A 24,268-nucleotide genomic window follows, 5' to 3' on the forward strand; every position below is an offset into this window, starting at 1 on the left:
TTTGACTCAGTTGAATAACCACTCTGCAGCTGCCACAAATACTCATCACAACACCAAATTCAGATTAATCCACTGCTAGTCCCCCTGACTAACATTAACTAAAAGTTAGTGGCCAGAATTATGAATGCCTAACTCACTCACTAATACAACACTGGGTTTGATTTCTTCTTCTTCTTTCTTAGACATTCACACAACACATAGATTTACACAGTTTATATCAGGATAATGATTTCCTGAGAACCTAGCTTAAATACACTAAAGGATCATTTTAGCAATATGTCCATCTTTAACTGTCTGGGATAGCAAAAGAAAATATAAATGTCGTGATCTCTGTGGAAATTCCATTGCATGCCAATAAATAACCACAAAGGTAATTTCTTAGTGACGGTGAAATGGTGGTTTGTTTGGCAGAGTCTGGAGAACCGACGTGAGGAGGCACGAGCGTACAGCAACCTGGGGAGCGCTTACCACTCCCAGCGGGACTTTGACAAGGCCATATCGTACCATACAAGAGTGCTGGAGTTGGCCCAAGAGCTGGTCGACAGAGCAATTGAGATGAGGGCATATGCTGGTCTGGGGCACGCTGCCCGATGCATGCAGGTTGGTATATAACTATAAAGGTGTAGTTAACTGAAAAACAAATAACTACGAAATAATGAATCACAGTCTGATAAAAATGCATTATTTTTGTTCGGTTCAGGACTTGGAGAGGGCTCGTCAGCACCACCAAAACCAGCTAGAAATTGCTCAGGAACTGCAAGACAGAGCAGCACAGGGCAGAGCCTCATCCAACTTGGGTAGGTTTGATGGAGGGTCATAGAGGGGTCACCTGGCTGGAGGTAATAGGTTTTTTAATTTGGCGTCTGAATCTGGGATTTTGTTGTGGGAAACTAAAATGGTATGCCTTTTTTAGCTTTGGTCATTTTAAATGGCAAATCTATCTTTTACTAACAGTAAAATCAAAGTATGGCAGGTTTGACACACTGTGGTACTCCAGAACCTGTTGACAGCTACTGTGTAACAAAATTAATAAAAAAGTAAACCGTTATTTACTTTAGGTCTTGAGTGGTTCACTCTCTGTGCCATCAATAGCACAATACTACTCTCACTTGGATGTGCACCTGTGTATCCTATGCAGCTGCAAACATTTGATCAACTAAAACAGACATGTACACCTTTGGTTCCTGTCAACATTTTTTTCAGATAATAAGACTGCATCAATGCCATTCTTCCCCTTTTGGCAAACAACAGATTCAGCAGAGCTAATTTTCAGCTGCAGTCCATAGCAGGTACAGTGGGGCAAAAAAGTATTTAGTCAGCCACCGATTGTGCAAGTTCCCCCACTTAAAATGATGACAGAGGTCAGTAATTTGCACCAGAGGTACACTTCAACTGTGAGAGACAGAATGTGAAAAAAAAATCCATGAATCCACATGGTAGGATTTGTAAAGAATTTATTTGTAAATTAGGGTGGAAAATAAGTATTTGGTCACCTCAAACAAGGAAAATCTCTGGCTCTCACAGACCTGTAACGTCTTCTGTAAGAAGCTTTTCTGTCCCCCACTCGTTACCTGTATGAATGGCACCTGTTTGAACTCATCATCTGTATAAAAGACACCTGTCCACAGCCTCAAACAGTCAGACTCCAAACTCCGCCATGGCCAAGACCAAAGAGCTTTCGAAGGACACCAGGAAAAGTATTGTAGACCTGCACCAGACTGGGAAGAGTGAATCTACAATAGGCAAGCAGCTTGGTGTGAAAAAATCAACTGTGGGAGCAATCATCAGAAAATGGAAGCTGGGGCTCCACGCAAGATCTCATCCCGTGGGGTCAAAATGATCATGAGAACGGTGAGCAAAGATCCCAGAACCACACGGGGGGACCTGGTGAATGACCTGCAGAGAGCTGGGACCAAAGTAACAAAGGTCACCATCAGTAACACACTACAACGGCAGGGAATCAAATCCCGCAGTGCCAGACGTGTTCCGCTGCTGAAGCCAGTGCATGTCCAGGCCCGTCTGAAGTTTGCCAGAGAGCACATGGATGATACAGCAGAGGATTGGGAGAATGTCATGTGGTCAGATGAAACCAAAGTAGAACTTTTTGGTATAAACTCAACTCGTCGTGTTTGGAGGAAGAAGAATACTGAGTTGCATCCCAAGAACACCATATCTACTGTGAAGCATGGGGGTGGAAACATCATGCTATGGGGCTGTTTTTCTGCCAAGGGGACAGGACGACTGATCCGTGTTAAGGACAGAATGAATGGGGCCATGTATCGTGAGATTTTGAGCCAAAACCTCCTTCCATCAGTGAGAACTTTGAAGATGAAACGAGGCTGGGTCTTCCAACATGACAATGATCCACAACACACCGCCCGGGCAACAAAGGAGTGGCTCCGTAAGAAGCATTTGAAAGTCCTGGAGTGGCCTAGCCAGTCTCCAGACCTCAACCCCATAGAAAATCTGTGGCGGGAGTTGAAAGTCCGTGTTGCTCGGCGACAGCCCCAAAACATCACTGCTCTCGAGAAGATCTGCATGGAGGAATGGGCCAAAATACCAGCTACTGTGTGTGCAAACCTGGTAAAGACCTATAGTAAACGTTTGACCTCTGTTATTGCCAACAAAGGTTATGTTACAAAGTAGTGAGTTGTATTTTTGTTATTGACCAAATACTTATTTTCCACCCTGATTTACGAATAAATTCTTTACAAATCCTACCATGTGGATTCATGGATTTTTTTTTTCACATTCTGTCTCTCATAGTTGAAGTGTACCTCTGGTGCAAATTACTGACCTCTGTCATCATTTTAAGTGGGGGAACTTGCACAATCGGTGGCTGACTAAATACTTTTTTGCCCCACTGTAGGTGGCATATCAAATGAATCAACAAAACCAAACAGATATATGTGGGCACAACTGAAAGACAGAAAGACATGTAAAATAAAACACATACCATACAAGACAAAGAGTGGGCTTACAGTACAGACAAAAAATTAAATAGACGAAATTGGCCAAAGGCTGGACCAGAGTGCAAAATATAACAGTGTGCTGGTGCACCACAAAAGGAAGTTAGATATTTTATTTACTTTTTTAATAGTAATAGTTCACAGGCATAATTCTCAACAGCATCCATCCATCCATTCGCTTCCACTTATCCTTTTCAGGGTTGCAAGGGGTGCTGGAGCCTATCCCAGCTGTCATAGGAGGAGAGGCGGGGTACACCCTTGACAGGTCGCCAGTCTGTCGCAGGGCTAAACAACAGCAATGAAATTAACAACGATAAGATGAAATAGACAAATGTGGGAAATGTAATCAATTTGCACTGTTACCCTAGAACAGGGGTCTGCAACCTTTAAGACCCAAAGAGCCATTTGGACCCGGTTTCCACGCAAAAGAAAACACTGGGAGCCACAAATACTTTCTGACATCTAAAATTAAGATAACACTGTATATATTGTTTTTTTTACCTTTATACTTTGTATAAACAACTAAGGTGTGTTGCTTATGAAATCCATGAAGTGCTACAGAGAAAATCACATTTTATTTATGTAATTAACACATTTTGAACTCTTAAAGAAATATAACAAAAGGAAAGACACCAAGCTGAAGTAAAATGATCCAGCAAACAAAAACTGTTGTGAGCCGCCCCCCTTATATCGCCTTTGGGCTTTTGGAGCCTTGACCTGACTTTTAAAAACTAATTGGAAAAAAGCACTATGCTGCTGAAAAATGAAAAATAGATATTTACAGAATTCTGCCTAAATATGTACTTTACCTGGTTAATGTGTGTGGCGGGCGTGGTCTGCAGCGCCGCTGCAGGGGAGGCGGACCCACCTGAGGGGCACCAGCAATCACGCCTCGCCGCCTTAACGTCTGTGCTATCTATGCTGTTGTGTTGGTATGTGTCGGGCTGTGAGCTGAAAAGCTGCAGCCGGCTGTATGTGTACAGCAACCGTGTGTGAAAAGTGGTCAATAAAGAGATGCTGAAAAGCATGTTCATGGAAACATTGTCGGGTCTGCCGTGATATGTTTACAATGGGACTTCTGCTCCTGAACCTCCGCACACAGCGTCTGCAAATTGGGGCTGTACGAAGTCACTTTCATCTTTACACAGGACTGTAAGCTGTCATCTGTGAGGCGTGAGCGGTGTTTGTTTTTAACATAGTTCACGGTGGAGCTGCTGACATAATGTGGATCCGAAGATCCATAATTGGCCTCGGTTGAAAGTCTCGATAAATGCACGGCGTTTCGGCGGGTACACCGGCTTCTGCGAGTGTGATGCTTATTTTGAGCGATGAAAAAATAATAGAATATAATTTTATTTTTATATTTCAATATTAAAATTCAAATTCAAATTTTTATTTATCACGTACACAGTCATACACAGTACGATATGTAGTGAAATGCTTGGACAACTGCTCGAGACCTAAAGAAAACAAAAAAGGAAAGGCTATGAATAAGATAGGAAATAAATATGAAAAATTAAAAAGGGTAAATTTAACTAGGAAGGAATAAAATATAAATTAAGGTTAAAAATGAAATAACTGTACAACACAAATTAGAATGAAGGGTAAATTTAACTGGGAAGAATAAGATAAAGATAAATATATAAATTAAAGTTGAAAATAAAATAACTGTACAACAAAATACACAATATAGAACTATATAAGAATGTATGAAGAAATCTAAATATAAATAAATATATACACAATAACAGCAGCTGTACAAGTATTAACCGGAAATGAAGAATATAGTGACCAGTGTTGTGCAAAACCAAAGTCCAGAAAGTCCAGTGTGTGTGTAAGAACCATATGTGTGGGTCAGTACTGTGTGGTGGTGTGATTGAGAGACCGTATCGCCTGCGGGAAGAAGCTCCTCCTCAGTCTCTCTGTGTTGGTCTTCAGGGAGCGGAATCGCTTTCCTGACCTCAACAGAGAGAACAGTCTGTTGTTGGGATGGCTGAGGTCCTTCACGATCTTCCTGGCCTTGGTCCAGCACCGCCTGCTGTAGATTGAGTGCAGGTCAGGGAGCTCGGAGCGGATGGTGCGCTCAGCTGACCGCACAACCCTCTGTAGAGCTCGTCTGTCCTGCATGGTGCTGTTCCCGAACCAGGTTAAGATGTTTCCCGCCAGGATGCTCTCTATGGTGCACGAGTAAAAGTTCCTGAGCACCTTGGAGGGCAGTTGGAAGTCTCTCAAGCGTCTGAGGTGGTAGAGACGCTGTCGGGCCTTTTTCACCACGGTGTTGATGTGACAGGACCATGACAGGTCCTGCGTGATGTGAACTCCGAGGTATTTGAAGCTGTCCACTCTCTCCACTGGGCACTCGTTGATGACGGGGTCTGGTAGTTCCTCTCCTGCTTAGTGCTGAAGTCCACTATCAGCTCCTTTGTCTTACTGACGTTTAGAAGGAGGTTGTTCCTCTGGCACCAGTTCTCCAGATTCCTAATCTCCTTCAGGTAGGCCGTCTCGTTGTTATCAGAGATCAGGCCCACCACGACGGTGTCGTCAGCAAACTTGATGATGGTGGTGGAGCTGGTAGTGGCCACACAGTCATATGTGTACAAAGAGTACAGCAGGGGGCTCAGAACACACCCCTGGGGGGCTCCAGTGCTGAGAGTGGTGGAGGCTGAGACATGTCCGCCCATCCTTACTGCCTGTGGTCTGCCAGTTAGGAAGTTGGAGATCCACTGACACATAGATGAGCTGAGTCCCAGATGCTCCAGCTTGGTGGTGAGTGTGGAGGGAATTATGGTGTTAAATGCAGAGCTGTAGTCTATGAAGAGCATTTTAACATAATTCCCCCTTCTAGTGTCCAAGTGAGTGAGTGATGTGTGGAGGAGATGAGAGATGGCATCGTCTGTGGAACGATTTGGACGGTAAGCGAACTGTAGTGGGTCCAGTGTGTCTGGTAGTGAAGAAATGATGAAGTCTCTGACCAGGCGTTCAAAGCACTTCATCACTACTGAGGTGAGGGCTACAGGGCGATAGTCATTGAGAGAAGCAGGGTGGGGTTTCTTCGGGACAGGAACAATGATGGACTCTTTGAAGCATGTGGGGATCACCGACTGAGATAAAGAGATGTTGAATATCTCAGTGAACACAGGAGCTAGCTGGTATGCGCAGTCTCTTAGGATACGACCTGGGATGCTGTCTGGTCCTGCTGCTTTCCTGGTGTTCACTCTCTTGAAGGCTCTCCTTACTTCATGCTCGGAGATGACGAGCACGTTTCCGGTGCTGGCAGTATCTTCCTGTCTGCAGCCGTTAGCGCCGCTAACACTAGCATTGTTGGAGACCTTATATATTACAATAATCTTCCAATTTAGAACTACAAGTTAAAAAAGAACTAACATAAATAAAATACACTTCAGCTAAATACTTCTAATTTATTTTCCCAAACCATGCAGAGCCGCACTATAGGGACTAAAGAGCCACATGCGGCTCCGGAGCCGCAGGTTGCCGACCCCTGCCCTAGAAGGTACATAGACGACAAGAGGGACGGTGTAAAATTGCTATTTCTATGCTTTGTACCTTAGAAAGAAAAGAAAAAAAAAACGGAGGGCCCCTGCCTCAGATGAACAAAAGAAGAAAAGGCTTTTGAAATTCTACAGTATGCCTTTAAATCACTAGTTCATATTCAGTTCATTCCATGATCTGGCATTATAGTCAACAGCAAGCGAGACACTGATGTGAGAGTGCTAAAAGTTTATTCACAAAGTATACACTCATTCAGGAAAGAATGATTGAATGAAAGATGATGGCTCTGGGATGGGATGGGTACCTCCCGTTTCCAAGATTGGTGGGGGTACTGGGAATGGGGGGCTCGGGTGGGTGCCTCCTGGAACTGGTCGTCATGTGCCATCGGGGGTGTGCTGTGGTGCCTGGGTCTTTGCTGGCTGGTGTCCCTTTTGGGCTTCGGGTCTGTTCACTTCCCTGTGCTGTGGCCCTTCTCTCTGGGTGCCCCTGACGCATCTATGGGTCTGCTGGGTTTTTTCCCACACTTCATGCTGGTGTTTTGGCTTCTTGGCCTTTGCTATTGATTGCGACCACCTGGGTTTTCTAGGTGCATGTGGGTTCTCTCTTTGTTTGGATATTTGAACTCTGGTAATTCGGGATGAGAGATGAGGTGTCCTCACAGGACAGTTTACCTCATTGTCTGGTCTTATCTGTGCTTGTGTTTTCATCCTTGATTAAATGTTTGGTTTTATGTGACATCATCCTCAAATCTGAAAGTCTTCACAGGCCCTCAGTTTGGTATGAAAAACCCTTCAAGTGATATAAAAAAATACAAAACTGCATCCTGTGTTTTATTCAGAAGATATTTAAGAAGCTTGATCCCTGGGAGAGACTGACTGGGCTCTTGTCCTGGGCTAGGACAACTCGGTCTACATCGATCTGTAACATTAAGTACACACAAAGCATTATTTGTTTGTTATATTGCAGACCTGTGTGAGTTTGCACTAGCTGTAGTGGCCTAGTACAACACGTAGATGCTGCAGTTTTGACATCTTGTTAAATCAAATTCAAGGATGGGAGCTTTATATCATGCGATGGTCCTGCTTCTTAAGGGCCTATCATTTGACTGCAGTAGCGTCTCTCTGGACAATCAACACTCATGTTTTATTAAGTGGTTTCTGGTTTCTGCGGCCACAGTGATATCTGAGATGCTGTGAACCTGAATCCATCGCTGAATGGACAACTTGCCACGTTGTGCATGTATACGGCACTGTGCACTAAAAGTAAAGTGAGGATGCCATCTTAGATTTCTGGGGATTTAGACTGTCTCAATGTTTTTTATTTTTTGTTGACTTTTTTTTTTATTGTTTTGCAACTTAAAATAAAAGGGAAGCTAGAATTCTTCTTTCTGGTGTTCTGAACTGCAGCGCCCTTCTTCAATTCCTAAATTTGTTCAAAGAATGGAAATACAGTCATGGAAAAAAGAACAGATGCCATTTGACAATTTAAAGTTTTTTCATGGACACAAAAAAATGTATTTGCTCATTACTAGGGCCATATTCCAGGAAAAAGAGTTGATAGTGGGAAATTTACACCATAGCTACACTCCAACTGCAAACCCAGCTGAAAACCCTACGACGTAACCTGATGTGCACCTCCCTAGAATTTAAACTACACCTCTCATTAAAATCGCCTGCAAAAATTGGGATTTTCAGCTACTTTTTTGCCATGCATTTTTTTTAAGGTATCAGTGACAGAATAACAATCATCTTCTGAGTTCAAGGAATAATAATCATAGCATCATAGCAGTGTTCACAAATGTCAGGAAGTTAAATGCGAAACAGTTACTATCACTATCAACGTTAACTCAATAAGAAAAAAATCTCTTCTATGGTTGTAAGAGAGCCATGAGTGAAGACTGATATTAGAACAAATTATAGGCTAAATGGTTACACTGAGGGGCATTAAAGAACAGTTTTTATGTAAATCTCAAAAATGAGCACATTAAGCGTTCACTGAACAGTTTATGCCAACATAAAGTGTTCCAAAAGTAGTTTTTTTTATTTAATAAATGGTGGAAAATAAATTAACCCTCTGCAAATACCTCCTCTGATCAGACTTTGAAATGCCAAAAAAACTGCAGTCCTACATGAAGCTGGTTCTAAAAAGCAAATCACTCCCATGTTAAAATGCCAAACTTCACAATATTAACAAACACTATGATCTCTTCCAAATATGAGACATTCTGGCTCCAAAAACCAACATGGCAGCAGGAAAAGAAATGAGGCCTTATAACGTAAAGCCCAGAAATCAGAGGATAACTATATAATGGCTTTATCTATCTTTTATATACAGTCTATTAAACTCTGCTCAGGTAATATTGTGCGATTTCCACCACTCTTCTCACTTTATGTCACTGCAGAGCTTTTTTGTAGGCAAATGAGTGAAAATTGCTTTATTTTCTATCTGAAGTAAGTAAAAGGAAAACATGCACACTGCAGTGGTTCAATAGATACTTTGATGTGTGACTATAGGCTACTGCTGAAGTCGCTGACACTCTCCTGACAGATGAGCTTCAGTCTGTGTTTCAGATCAATGATTCACATCATCATTTATGGATGATTACGGTTCTTTGACTCTGAATGCTGACTTGACAACCTTTCACTCTGCTCTCCTCTGATATTTTCTCTCCTCCTTTCCTCTTCTTCTGTTCTTCAATTTCCAACCCTAATTTCTTCCTCTCATTTCATCTTTTGTTTCATAATGATTTCGTCCCCTATTATCTTTTACCTTATTTTGTCTTTACACTCACTACATTTCCCATGTTTTCATTACTTCATTCTTCCTCTTTCTTTTCTTCCTGATTTTACTCCTTCCTCCCTTTCTCTCTGTGCATTCCTTATCTCCTTGCCATTCTTTTTTTCTTCTTCTTGTGTCTCCTGTTTTCTCCTTGCTGTGTTTTTTTTCTCCTGTTTTCTTGGGTTTCATTCTCTGTTTACTCTTAGTCCCCTCTTTTCCAGTCTGACCTTTCCCTCTTATTTTCTTCTTTCCTCACCTTTTTGTTTTCTTCTTATATCTCCTTCCTTCACCTCTTCCTTTCTGTATGAAACATGAAATTTGGAGATTATCTCAACCTAAATTAGACCATATAATACTTGTATTGTATTTTACATAGCAGCACCTTTAAAGTCCAAAAATAACTAAACTAGGCCAGTGTCTGGCTGCCCAGTGGAACTCCTTAGTGATCTGTGATGGTACCGTTTAAATCTTAATTACCCTTTTTCTTGTGTTGGTAGCACACCATGCAGTATCTTGTGTTATTGTATGTCTGCCTTTGACTGTGACCCAGTCCACAAATCTTTGTCGCTCCTCTCAGGGTAGTCCCATATGAACGGACTCTTGTGGCTCCTCCTGGCTAGGCTAGGTATCACAGTGACTTGATAGTAGGGGTATGATAGTATGATAGCCCCTTTCCTGAAGGCTACAACTGACACCAGTCTGTGTCCACTGCTTGTGAAGCTCTCCCGTGTTACTGAATCAACTTTTACTGACGATGCTCTCAAGCTGTTTCCTGTTGTTTGTGCGCTTTTTCTTGCTATGCTTTTCCCTTCCAGTGAGCCTTCCCTTGGTATGCTTTAATACAGCACTCTGCAGACAGCCTTTCTTGTGGAGAGTGTCAGTGTCTCTACATCTGGTCAACTGTTAAGTCAAGCAGTTTTTCCCACGACTGATTCTGTGTACTGAACTAGAACAAGACATATATGGAAATTATATTTTAATTTCAAATGAAAGATACTTCTTTGCTACTATGGGCCTGAAGATATGGTCCATTACTGTAAGAGTACAGCGCTCATTTAAGGATCCAGAAGATGGTTTCCAGTATACCTCACTCGGTTAAGCAGGTGACCCATGTGCTGTAAGGCTGCTGCAGATGTCAATAAATGCTCCAAACCAGAAAGCAAGAAAAAAAAAAAAAACGACCCAGAAGACATGTGTGAAGTAATTTCTTTGCCTACTTGAATAATAAATTCTTTATATTTAACTTACTCTCTACAATATTCCAAAATGTATGTGTGTCTCTCTCTCATCTCGAGTTATTTGCTAACTTTAGCTAATAAACATGTATTCTTCTTTATGATGGTCGGACAGAAATAACTGCATATAGTCCATGATATGTAGCTCCTGACCCACAAGTTGCCACACCCAATTTCATTCACTGATGACAGAGCAATTTTTATCCTACTATGGAGAAAGGGGACTGTGGATCACCACTCTTCTCCTTTCTAATCTCTCTATGCTGTCTCAGCTGAATACCTGTCATCAGATCTCAGCTAATTTTCCACACCTCTAATCCTCGCAGCACTGCTGTCTTCACACTGTGTCCCCTCCACGCTGGGGAATCCCACAGAATCTGTAGGAAATCTACAGGCACCCTTACACCTCAGAGAAGTGTGGCTTTAGGTTAGAGGAAGATTGTGCATGTGCTAATGTGCACACCTGTGTTTGTAGAGTTTAGGAGGATGTGTGTAACTGTAACCAGTGATTCTAGCCAGCTCTGCAGGCTTCTCCGTAATCCTCTTAATGCAAGACCCCGATGAACAAGGTCTTCCTTTCTATATCACCAACCTCCTCCTCCTCCTCCTCGCATAACCCGGTTTCTACATATTGTTGCCAGCAGCGTTTATGAGACCTTTTTAAATTCATGTACATTTATATTAACAATGTGACTTCATGTTTGTTTAAAACATTTAAGGTTGTTTGCTAGTTTGACAGAATTATTTTTTATGCAGTTCACACTGAAAGTAATTAGCAAATTAAATAAGGAAGTGTTTTTTTTCACCAAATGTTTATTTTGTTTTCTCTTAGCTTTCATTGTTTTAAAAGTAAATCGTGTGCTATTTGCATTTCCTTCAACCTTTATTGTGAAATCCTTTGCATCGTTAGATTTGAGTGCTATAAGCTAAATCACCACTGATTACCTTTCTGAGTCATGATGATGGTGCTGATGAGATATCAGAGATGAAGATGAGGTGCCGATGAAGTATTGAATTTAGATTTCAAATGCTTTTTTTAATAGTTGCAGTTCTTCTCATTGTATTGTGTAGAGACTGTAGAAGCAAACGGAGTAAACTCAAATGCGTCACATCCATGGTTAAGTCAATGTATGGATTTGAGCTTCAGAATCTAAACCCACTTATGACATTTCTAGTCTTTGGATTGGTTTAAACACTATTCTTTACGACCAAATGCCAAGACGTGACCTTTACTTACAATGCACTGTATGTCATTTAAAATTGTGGCATCAGCAAGTTCTCCAAGTCATAACCAGACCTTTTTTTAACCATTACCCCCCCATATATGTTTTTGTTTAGGATAAACAGAGAACAAGAATTTGCAAAAGATGATTGATATGAGAAAAATTATTTGAATTAAAACTCATGAAAACTGTTAATTATATTTTTATAATTATAATAATAATAAATTATAATTATGTGTCAGAAGGTATAATAAATACTAAGAAAATCTGAATTTTATAGCACCATGCTTAAAGGGGGCCCACTATGCTTTCCCTTACACTTAATATGACAAAAGAAGTATTGAAGTAGTAGTTCATTTATTTTATATGTAGCATATTGAATATGTTATATAAGTATTGGGTTCAGTGAGTGTACCAGGAATCCCTGTTAATAATAAATAAATAAATAAATAAATAAATATATAAAAAGAACTCAGACTTCCGACTGCACTGAATGCTCCATTTCTGGCAGTTTTTTGATACTCTTGGCACTGCATGATTTCAAAGTCAGGACGTCATTGTTGGGGCTTGCAGAGTAAAGGAATCAGATCCAGAAATAACAAAGTATGTCTTTTATTCAGACTGGGAAAGTCCACAAATTAACAAAGAACAAAATGAAGAAACATTATGGAATCACTTTTGGATCTAAATATGCAAGAAATAAACTTAAAATATTAACTGAAATTTAATGCAAACCATGAAAACAAAACTAACAATAGAATGTTAAGGCAATCTAAACTGGTAGCCAAAACTCCATAAATGTGAATCCAAAAACTCCCAAGCAACTTTTAAACCAAAACCAGGGACTTTGGCAGTCATAGAAAGAGTATGACTCTGTAACCTTTGGATTTGTGAATTATAGATATGAAATCAGCTTAAAGTGAAAGCATCTGTCTTATGAGAAGTGTAACGTCATGCACAGAAAATGTCACTCCAGTTTCTTCAAACTCTGTCTCTGTTACGTCCCCTGTTAGATTCAGAAATAAATCCTACTTACAGGTGATCTGCTGCTTTTGTTGTATTTAAGATTGAAATTAACTGCAAGGATGCAAGTTAGGCTGTGGACTTCCACATGGAAGAGTGGGGGTTCCATATTAGCAGCTAAAACTCAAGAGGCTTAGAATAGAGGAGGAGAGAGCTATTTTAAAAGGTGGGTTTTTGTTGTTGTTGTTTTTAGGAACCCTGCCTGCACCCCTATCAAGGATGTGAATCTTTTTTTTAAATGATGATTTAGTCAGTCAATATTTTTAACACAATCTGTAAATCTTGATTTTGGACTGTTAAAGTCACACATTTGAAAAGTGTTTACAGTAAGAAATGTAGAGATAGAGGTGGACATGAGCCAAGGAGTTGGGAAGGATGGCTCACAGTTTACACTCGGTGGATCAGACCCCAGTCATCTCTCTCATTACACAGTCTGACATGAAGACCACATGTGACTTCCTCCATCTGGTGTCTGGATACCCCTCCGTATCCCTTCCTCCCCACTTATAACCCCTTCTCATCTGTTTTCCCAATGTGACTTTATTGTAGAAAAAGCAGATTTTATATAAGGCCTCATTTCAACATTTCTCAGAGCAGTTATAAATTATTCTGGCGCAGTGTAATTATTGTCTTTGGAAATAGAAGACTTCCTATGGATGGCATTATTAGGATTTCTGTGTGAAAAATTCAGGTTACTCAAACAGTTTAATGAAGGGAATCACAGGATGAATGTAGGTAAAAAGTTTTGCATTATTGTATTAATGCATTAACATGCATTATGTATAATAAAACAGGGTCATGTTTGAACAGTTTAATTCATTTTACAACGTTTATTGCCCATTTTCTAGAATTGTGCTAGCTGTACCCTCTGTCTTGTAGAACATGTACATGTAAATCTTGAAACAGAACTTGACTTTGGCCCACGAATCTCCACCCCAAAACTCCACACCTTTATTCTCACTCTAGCTTGCATTTGAACACTTGCAACCATGACTTTACCTTCTTCAACTGGTATAATGGCAGAAAACCAGTTAACAAAAGTTATTGTTTTAGTTGACCAAATTCACTAGAATATGGAATCTGTATTTCCCTGTATTGTGGTTTGATATGCCAATGCTACTACTAAGCAAGTTCGACACTGTTAGGCTTTCTTTGCGTGAGCTGGTGTGATAAAAATAAAATGCCATAGATACAGTGACAGGTATCATGGTGGTGGTTTTTAACTTTATTAACTAAGGCTCTCTGCTTCAGGATCTGAGATAAAGATCTGACTATTTTTCCACACAAAATAGATCGCCTACACCAATCTGAGGCATTATCAGAGTAATTGTCAAGGTCCTTGGTCAGTGACCCAGTGTTTTGTGTATTATTATTGTTATTCTATGATTTCTTCGTTGTATATGACTTCTAGTGTTCTGATTTTTGTTTTTGTATTCTAATTTTGTTCCGGTGTCCTCGTGTTTAGTATAGGTTTAGTTCTGTGCCCAGTCTGTTTCCTGTTTTACTTTGAAGGACAATGTATTCTGTTTTGCTTCCTCCCAATCTCGTCTTCGTACTTAGTGTCAGCTGTGTCTCCCAGGTGTTTGCCCTTTGCCCAGTTCCTTCTGTATTTAGTATCTGCGTGTGTTCCTGTTTGTCGTTGCATCGTCCCTCATACTTGCCTGTGTGTTCTGTTTCAGGCTCAGTTTCTAGCCTTCCCAGTTTAGTTTCTGTTTTGACTTATGTCAGCAATAAAGCTGAGGTCTTTGAGTTTAATTTTCACATCCACAAGTCTGCATTTAGGTCCTACTTTCCTGCCTGCCGCACACAGACCATGACAGTAATGTGTTATTGAGATATGAGAACAAAGACAGGAAGTTAAGGCCCAGGTGACACACACAGAAGAGCATTTACCAAAATAAAATAAAGTAGAAACAAGGAAGGGCACCTACACACATACAAAACACAGAAACACAAATTAAAAAGAAACACAAGAATACAATGAATACAAGAAACGATATCTGTATAAGTCAAAATAGAGACTATAACACAACATATATTATAAGAACATGGCGAGTTTACTTGTGGACCTCTTCAAAGACCAATTGTTTAAAAAAAGAAGAAGAAAAATTGTCAGATTTGGGCTGTAATGGAAATGTTAACAGCCAGCTTTCACTTTGAATGTAACCTTACTTCTAATCTTACCTTAACCTGGGGGGGGGGGGTTATTCTACTTTGTACTAATATGCCACTATAGGGAAGGCATAATTATAATTTTTTTCTTTCAATCTCCTTACAATCAGGCTTTTGGCATACATATAAACAGGGGTGCATATAAGTGGTCCGCAGGTGCACATTCGCTGTCAAAATAAAAGACGTGCACCAGATAAGAAGTTGCAACGCATGTTTGCGTACATAAGATTTTCTGGAGGAGGACAGACATTTGTTTAGAACTCTTAAAGATGTCGAAGAAGCAAGCTCCTTTAAGCAATTACTCTGGTGTTCTTCCACCTCCAAAGAAATGTCCAAAGGAGTCCAAACCACAAAAGAAGCGCGTATTCTCAGAAAAGTGGTTGCAGGAGTTGAGCTGGCTTCAAACAAATGATGAACGCACAGAGATGTGGTGCAGAATATGCCGTGAACATCCCACTCTAGCGGACAAAAACAGTGCCTTTTATATGTACGCAAATGCGCGTTGCAACTTCTTATCTGGTGCACACCCCTGCATATAAATCACACTATATAGCATTAAGAGGGAAGATTACAGCTGTTCTATGTGTGTGTGTCTTTTGTGTTGAATCTTGATTGAAATGTGCTTGCTGTGATGGAAAGAATAACATAAATCATTCAAGGAAAAGTCATTGCATTGACTTTCATTGTGAGCAATTGTAGGTTTCACGTCTGCATTCAACTTTAAGCAGGACTTTACTGATGAAGGTAGAGCTCAATGTACAATGTGCATGGTTTTTATATGCCAAAGCAAAAATATGCCAATGAAATATGGTAAGATTTAGATTTGTGCAATGTTTGGAATAAAGTCTTACAGAGGAACTCATGTGCTCATTTTCTACTCTGCTCATTTGTTTTTATTATTGGACTCTAAAGTAGTATTCCATGTAGGGATGGGTATTGATAAGATTTTCACGATTCCGATTCCATTTTCAATTCTGTTTAACGATTCGATTCTTAATCGATTCTCTTATTGATTCTTTTAAAAAAAAGGAGAACACTAAGGTCGAATAGCTTAGAGCTTAGATCCACAGCCTACGGCTCTTCAATGGGGGTGTCACAGGGTTCCCGGGAAAAAAAATTGTAAATGTAAAATAATAAGATAAATATTCTTCTGTAGCAATAACAAAGTATAACATAAATTATTCTGTAGCAATTACACAAGAATATCCAGTAATGTCCCTGCCTACAATTAAACACATTCACTTACCGAAAATCGGGCATCTGCTGTGGGAAATGGGTGCAAGCCTTTTACCACAAACTCAGTCACTGCTCGGTGACATTCGTCTATCCTGGCCTGAAAGGAGACGCTACCGGTAGACTGCAGCGAGAACTGCCAGCATCTGAGCCAACCAGACTCCGTCTGTCTCTCTCATCATGGTCACCTAAATGCACAGTAATGGCAGGTTTTGTAATAAGGCAGATCGCGCTAACATAATATGCACTGTTAGTTGATTATTTACCTGCCGCATTAACGGGCAAACGTTACCGCTGCTGCTGGGTTGAGATTCACGAGTCCGGAGCGGAATTAAAAACACAACATTTATTTAAGGTCATCGCGTGTCTTTTGCATATTCGTGGTGTTTCCTCCCTTAAATGAAATATCTACTTTGCAAGTATTGCAAGTTGCCCTGTTGTCATCCGTTCTCGTAAAGTATAACCAAACTTTTGAGCGTTTGAGCCGCCATGTTTCCTGCCAGGTTAATGACGCTCCGCAACGTGGTGACATCATTTGGGGCGACTGGAATTGATAAGGGAATCGTTTGCAAAAATGACAAACAATTCCAAGGAATTGAAACAGTGGGAACCGGTTCTCAACAAGAACCGGTTTTCGATACCCATCCCTAATTCCATGTTTACAAAATTACCATTATTAATCTTATACTGGGCTTTAGTGCAACCCCAAGTTCACCCATTGTGTAAAACAAGCCATTTCAGTTCCCTTGCACCTCCTTTTTAGCCAACGTTCTTTTGACTGGCTGCTCCTCATAAATAAAAACATGAACAGCAAGTGGGCAGGGATTCTGTATGATCCAGGCTCTTTGGCTGTGATTCCAACCAGAGAGCCTGGATTTTCACTCTTATATCATGCAGAATAGAAAAAAACTGTTCAAAACATGGCTCAAAAGAATTAGTTATAGATACACTGATCTCATTATTTGCAATATGTGGCCATATCCACAGTTTGAGTATCCAGCACTGTAGCAGAGTGTATCACAGAAAATGAAGAAAAAAGCAAAGTAGGTACATTTTAAATTGCAAATAACCAGTGTGCACAGTTGTCAGTTAAATGCAGGAGGGTGACAAGTACTATATTTTGGAGTACAGGAAATAACTAGCATAAAATGTAAATTTTCATTCTCCTCTCTTGTGCCCCAAGTTTCTTCCTTAACTATTCTCTCTCCCAACTTTTGTCTGTTCTGGCTCCATAAACTGGGTTGTTGACAGCAAAGACACATCATGACAGAAGAAGTTGGGAAGGCGACTGGGACTTAAGTTTTCCCAGTTCTTTTTCCCTGGACAGAGAGACTGATTTCTGCATATGTTATACTAAAGTTTGAAGAGACACAGCAGCAGATATTATTAGATTTGTTGAATTTCCCACTGTAGCTTTTTAATTATTCACCACTCTGCTCAAAAAGGATTTTTTACAGTTCAAGAAACCATGTGGGCATTTATATTCACCACCATACAGATGCTGCATATTTATAACTCCTAATGTCATTTTGGGAATTTACTCTGTTCATCATGCTCCCTACATGTGCAGTAATTGCTGTTTGATGAATCCTACAAATCCAAACAGCGCTGGATAAACCATTCTACAGAGCTGTGGAGACTTGAGACTTGGAGACCAAAAAAATCACAAAACTGAGGACTTAAACTTCACTTGTCTGACTTCCTTGAGCCTGGACTTTAAAATTCCCCTATGTCCATGGAAGATTTTTCTGGGTTTTATGACCTTGATCCTCCGAGATGTGGGTGATCAACAATAACTGTATGCTTTCAGAATATGTCATTTTTGTTCTTCTTAAAAAAACGTTGCCTCCAGTCTTTGTGGTTTGGTGACAAAGGAAATAATCATTTTAACTAACACACCTAAATATTGATTTTATTGGAACTGGAATTATCAAAGAGTTGTCTGACCACTTCAACATTACAGCTTTTTGCCGTGGTGACCATTTTTGTATACAAAGTCCATTCCTCTTGAAATGGACATTTGGAGGAGTTTAAATGATGGGGCTAGGTATTGTGCTGTTTTAAATGAAACAAGTTAGAAACATAAAATTAAGATAATTCTTGGAAAATCAATCATTAGGATGGACTTGCCAGCCAGAGGCCAGAAATTGAAATGAACTAGCTTTATTTTAATACGAGCATTACCTGATACAGCTTGTAGTTGGCATGCTACAAGACTTCCTAGATTAGATGTATTACCTGGGCGCTTTGCATAGACTTTGTTTGTCCTATTGAAATGTTTTTGTCCATGCCACTTGCTAAAACATATGGTTAGGATTAGTGTTGTGACTAAAGTTGAGAACATGACCAATCACAAGAACGTTCAAATGTTGTATGCTAAAAGAGATTAAACTTGGAGTTTACCTGCATCTTAATGGTTTCCTTGTTAGTTCAATAGTTTGTGTTTTTGCCTCCTCTCATCTCCTATCACAGGCATCATACACCAGATGAAGGGAGAGTATGACACTGCGCTAAAGTTCCACAAAGCCCACCTGTCCTTCGTCCAAGAACTTTGTGATTACGCTGCCCAGGGGAGGGCCTATGGCAACATGGGCAATGCCTACCATGCGCTTGGCATGTACGACCAAGCAGTCCAGTACCACAGACAAGAGCTGCAAATCTCTCTGGAGGTAAATTTTATGACCCTTTTCAAAAAACATGTGGACGATTGTGTGGAAAGCAGAATCACGATGTGTCTTTGTGTTATCAGGTGAACGATCGTCCATCTCAGGCATCCACGCACGGTAACCTTGCTGTGGCCTACCAAGCGCTGGGTGCTCACGACCGAGCTCTCCAGCACTACCTGCACCACCTGACCATTGCACGAGAGATGCGAGACACTCAAAGTGAAGCAAGAGCCTTAGGTAAACCTGTCAAGAGATAAATGCACTTGAGTTGAGTTAAATGAAACATGAAAAATATTGCTCACCGTTATTTTCTTTTGCAGCAAACTTGGGTAACTTTCACAGCTGGAGAGGTGAATATGCTCAGGCCTTGCCCTACTACCAACAGTACCTGGTTTTGGCGCCAGGTTTGCAGGACCTCGAAGCAGAAGGCAAAGTTTGCCATAACCTGGGTTATGCTCACTACTGTCTTGGACAGTACAGAGATGCTGTCAGGTCAGAGACTAAATAAATCTTACAAAACTGAACTTCATATAATGAAAATGACCCCGTTGGCCTTATGTCGAAAAACATGTGTTGTGTTTTCCATACATACATTCATCCATCCATCCACTACTCCTCCACATCGAAAGGAGCCAGCTGAGGAGATTTGGGCATCTGACTTGAATGCCTTCAGGATGCTTCCTGGCCAAGGTTTTCAGGCATGTCTTACCAGGAGAAGGCCCTGGGGCTACATCTCTAGCCTGGAAAGCTCCCATGTTCCTCAGATGAGCTGGAGGAGGTAGCTGGGGAGAGAGAGGTCTGGGCTTCTCTTCTTAGGCTACAACCCCCGCAACCAGGCCCAGCAGCAGAAAGTGGATGGACGGATGGATGGATGGATGTTAATGAGACTTTAATTTCTCATTTTAAGGATTTGTGCTTTTATATTACATCGAAACAAGATGCACGATAAAAAACAAAAGTTTAAAATTTTCCAGGTATTATGAACAGGATTTGGCCCTGGCTAAGGATCTCCAGGACAAATTAGCACAGGCAAAAGCCTACTGCAACCTTGGTCTGGCCCACAAAGCACTGGGGGAGTACAACAAAGCAGAGGAATGTCAGAGATATCTGCTTTCTTTAGCACAAGCCCTGGACAACACACAGGTCACCTGTTAATTATGTTTTCATTTCATAAACCTTGAAATTCTGTCTTTTGCACAAAAAGAGGTTGTTAATCAGTATCTGTGTGATTATATTTGTCAGCAGGCAGTTTTCAGGGCCTTTGGGAATCTCGGTGATGTGTGCGTGTGCCGGGGTGATTTTCCAGGAGCTGTGAAGTTCTACCAGCAGCAATTAACCTTGGCTCAGAAGGTCAACGATCAGAAGATGGAGGCTGATGCCTATTCAGCACTTGGTTCAGTTCACAGGTGATAAACTGGTTAACCAGTGTTTTAACCACACACAAACAGTGCATGTAAAAAATGAACAAATGAATGTGTTGTATTGTTTTAAAACCTAAGTTTAGTAATATAGCCATTCCTGTTTATTGGAGGCAGTCGAAAGTTTGTAGAGCTAAAATATTAACTTACCAGATCAAGCTGCAGAGATTGTGCTTCACAAAAGCAGAAATTTAGCTGCTAATTAATGCTTACATAAAAGAAACAAAAATCTGCACAATATTATTACTATGTACTTTTCAAATGATGTTAAATATTGTTGTGTTATGATCATTTTATCTGCTCCCATATGGAAAAGATATATATAAATCTTATAAATTTTGTATCTGTCTTGTGTGAAACTTGTATGAAAAGCATATAAGAGTGAAAACGGATATAAGATCCCTTGAAAAATTATATAATGAAACTTGTATGTTTTGGATACTTACTAAAACAATCTATGAAAGTAATGAGAAAGTGGCCACTTTCATGAGTAAATCACGTAAGCCTTATATGATTTACTCATGAAAGTGGCCACTTTCATGAGTAATCACATATAAGTTTTTACTATTTCTTTTCCATATGGGCTAAACTATAATCAAATATGAATAATTAATATATTGGGGAAAGCTCAGCTGAGTTTATGGAGGCAAAAGGGACATCGGTTTGAGAATGTATTTATTTACCTTTATAAAGCCACTTGCTTGTAGACCATTTTCTTTGTAATGCCTGCTATTTACTTTGGAGTTACAAAGAAAAAGCCTGTTTCCAAAAACATGTGAGTTTAAAAAGTCTCAGCAAACTGATAAGAGATTCTGTGCCAATTCTCAGCAGTTAATAGAAGTGTTCTGTGCTTTCCACAAATTCCTATGAATAGTAGTTAATTTAAACTTACAGTTCAAGGTGCAGCTTACTAATTAAAACCTCAGTTTTCCCAGAGTTGGTTAAGCTTGGTACTCCAAGAAATCTTTTATCCACAATAGTTTCCTCTGTCCTTCCCAAAAACAGTACCTTTTTGCATACTGGGCACAGCTGGAAAACTAATTATTAATTTAAACTGTATCTTTCAATAAAGCATATCTTTTAGTATTAACTTATTATTAAGTTATTAACAAAGAGAAGTAACATATAAGCATCCATCCTTTGCAACAGACTGGCTCTAAAAATAATAAACCACATGAAATATCATACTATACAAAGGACACCAGGTGTTGGCTATAACTAATGTGTGACTTGCTCTAGTTCCCTTGATTCATCTTAATTCAGTGTTCTTGCACTTTTTCCCACCTAGGCTTCTCCGCCAGCTGGATACGGCCTTGTCGTTCCACAGCCAGGAGTTGACCATCCGAAAGGATCTAGGTGATCAGCAGGGGGAGTGCCGTGCTCTTGGCCACCTAGCAGCTGTTCATATGGCCTTGGGAGACTATGCTACAACTTTCCAGTGTTATGAGACCCAGCTGGGCCTGGCACAGGGGCTCAGGGATGCCCGTTTGGAGGCACAGGTCCATGGAAACATGGGCATCACCAAGATAAACATGGGATTGTTTGAGGAAGCTATTGGTTATTTTGAGCAGCAGCTGGCCATGCTGCAGCAGCTAAGTGGAACTGAGAGCATGCTAGACAGAGGCAGGGCCTATGGGAACCTGGCAGACTGCTATGATGTTTTGGGAGATTATGAGGAGGCTATACAGTATTATGAGAAGTATCTGGCAGTGGGTCAGAGTCTCAATCATGTCCAGGACCAAGAGAAAGCCTACAGAGGACTTGGCAATGCGCACAGGTAGGTGAAACTAAAATCAAATTGAGAACATAAGAGGTTATGGCTCAGACGATACCCTTCTATACATGCATTTGATAAATTTAATACAGGGCACACTATTAGGGTACTGTGCATCTGCAAGCCACTTTGCAAACCACCTCCAAACCAGCTCTTCTTTTCTTGCTGTATCTTCCTGTTACTGATGCTTGCACTGTTCCAGTCAGAAATAAAAAAGCATTATATGTGATTTAAATAAAAATTCTGTTTCTAGAAACGTACAAGGAGATTGCACTTGCTGTCCTGATACACAGTGTTGTATGAGGGGGCTCATGAGGAGGTGGAGAGTCTAAGTCTGCCATGACCCATAAATCCTAATTGGCCAAATTCATTTGAAATGAGCAAGGCTGAAATAATCTATAGTGTGTTTAATTTAAATATCACTATCAATTCATTTCAGAACTTAATTTTATAATTTCCTGTCTTGTTTTTTTTTTTTTTTGTTTCTATTACTGAAATAAAATTTGCTTTTAAATTTTAAAATGATTCTCCATAGACCAACTGCTTCTCTTCCTTCTTTCCTTCTCAGCTAACTCTAGTAAGAGGATAAATAAAATTAGGAAATTTTTCAGGGTTTTGAAGTCTCCCTGGATTTCCCACTAAATGTAGAGATAAATTCAAACCTACAGTGCTGCAGACTTCTGTTTACATCAGCGTAAAAATGTATGTTGTGTTCATTTATGTTCTATCCTATTAGTTAGGATACACCTTTCTAATACAGAATAGCATTCATGCAAGAGTTTTAAATGAGCATTTCTTGCCACAAGCATTTTATACACATTTTAATTAGAGTCATAATAAGAATAAATACAGTCAGAACTCTGCAGCGTATTAAAAGCAAAAAGCCTTTTTTCAGACACATATCCCACGGTGGGCAACTCTCATATGATACAACATAAGTAATGCTCACTGACAGAAGAACAAGGCTTACCGTTGGGTTTACTTTATCCAGCTGTTGCTCCTGCTGTCTTGAGTGTGAATGAAATGGTAATGTAGAGTACAGATTTATAACAAACCTTCGTAGACTTTCTTTCTCTGAGTTTTTCTCTGAGTAGATATAAAGAGAAAAATGTTTTGTTAATATGGACCAGTTTGTCTTCTTTTCTTTAAATGTTGCAGAAACAACAAAAACAGGAGGCCTGCTTTCAAGAACAAGCAAAGTGCAGAAAAAAAATGCATTATCATACCAGGTCTTTTTCCTCCCCTTTTTGTTCTCCTCCCTCTCCTACTTCAGGTCCATGGGTAGTCTCCAGCAAGCACTGGTGTGTTTTGAGAAGAGGTTGGTAGTAGCTCATGAGCTAGGTGGTGAAGGAGAAGGTAAGGCTCAGGCTTATGGAGAGCTGGGCACCTTACATAGCCAGCTGGGCAACTATGAGCAGGCCCTCTCTTGTCTGGAGCACCAGCTTAACATTGCACGCATAGCAGGGGTAGGTTTTCACCAGCAAAATGTTCTTGTTTCTGTTTCATATTTTGTTTTGCCCTGCTGAATATGATAATTAATATGGGGAGGGGGGGTATATATTAAAAACACATAATGCCCATAGAATGAGGTAAACTCTGTTTGAACTATCAGGATAAATCCCTGGAGGCAGAGGCAAGCAATGCACTTGGAGGTGTCTATCAGTTGATGGCAGACAACGAGACAGCTCTACAGGTCTGTATCACATTCATCATTGTATGTGCAGAGGATAGCCCCCCTTGTTATGAAATGTCTTTAATTATACTGATTAACAGGGAAAACAGAATTTATCAGTTGTCAAGTCTCTCCTCTAAGCAACCTAATTTTTCCTGCTGTAGTGGCACCAAAGGGCTTTGGATATAGCAGAACAGACTGGATGTGTCAGGGGCCAGGGTCGAGCCTATGGCAACTTGGGACTGACCTACGAAGCTCTAGGGAAGTACGAACGGGCAGTAGTCTTCCAGGAGCAACACCTGAGTGTTGCAGCACAGACCAATGACCTGATAGCAAAGACTATGGCCTATGGAAGCCTGGGGAGGACACATCATGCACTGCAAAACTACGCGCAGGCTGTAATGTATCTACAGGAGGGTAAGACATTAGCTACAACAATTAATAGTGAGCATGATGATATTGCAGTTGCTGTGTTTATGTATGAAAGTTTAAAAAGAACAAACCCCTGGGATCCAAAGATACTGGGTATAGAGGCATGGCAGCTTTGATTCACAGCTGTCCCAAGCAATCAGTGTCATTATATCTCCATTATACC

General features: G+C 40.3%; 1 protein-coding gene across 3 annotated transcripts in view; it reads left to right on the forward strand.

Annotated features, from left to right (window-relative positions):
- ttc28 (tetratricopeptide repeat domain 28) overlaps positions 1-24,268 on the forward strand; it is a 159,255-nt gene that overhangs the window by 108,521 nt on the left and 26,466 nt on the right. For 2 of the 3 annotated variants that reach the window (XM_085280340.1, XM_085280341.1), the window contains exons 7-17: positions 412-600; positions 701-797; positions 18,616-18,812; positions 18,893-19,046; positions 19,130-19,301; positions 19,784-19,952; positions 20,055-20,215; positions 21,516-22,004; positions 23,275-23,467; positions 23,614-23,694; positions 23,838-24,090. In XM_085280340.1, the coding sequence (XP_085136466.1) occupies positions 412-600; positions 701-797; positions 18,616-18,812; positions 18,893-19,046; positions 19,130-19,301; positions 19,784-19,952; positions 20,055-20,215; positions 21,516-22,004; positions 23,275-23,467; positions 23,614-23,694; positions 23,838-24,090 (2,155 nt within the window). Of the gene's footprint in view, positions 1-411; positions 601-700; positions 798-18,615; positions 18,813-18,892; positions 19,047-19,129; positions 19,302-19,783; positions 19,953-20,051; positions 20,216-21,515; positions 22,005-23,274; positions 23,468-23,613; positions 23,695-23,837; positions 24,091-24,268 lie in introns of all 3 variants that reach the window. The other variant, XM_085280339.1, reaches the window with a different exon arrangement.

The sequence above is a fragment of the Mchenga conophoros genome, linkage group LG7, assembly GCF_057382185.1.
Source record: "Mchenga conophoros isolate Kocher_MC1m ecotype Shallow Benthic linkage group LG7, M_conophoros_male_GT1.1, whole genome shotgun sequence".
Classification (NCBI taxonomy): domain Eukaryota; kingdom Metazoa; phylum Chordata; class Actinopteri; order Cichliformes; family Cichlidae; genus Mchenga; species Mchenga conophoros.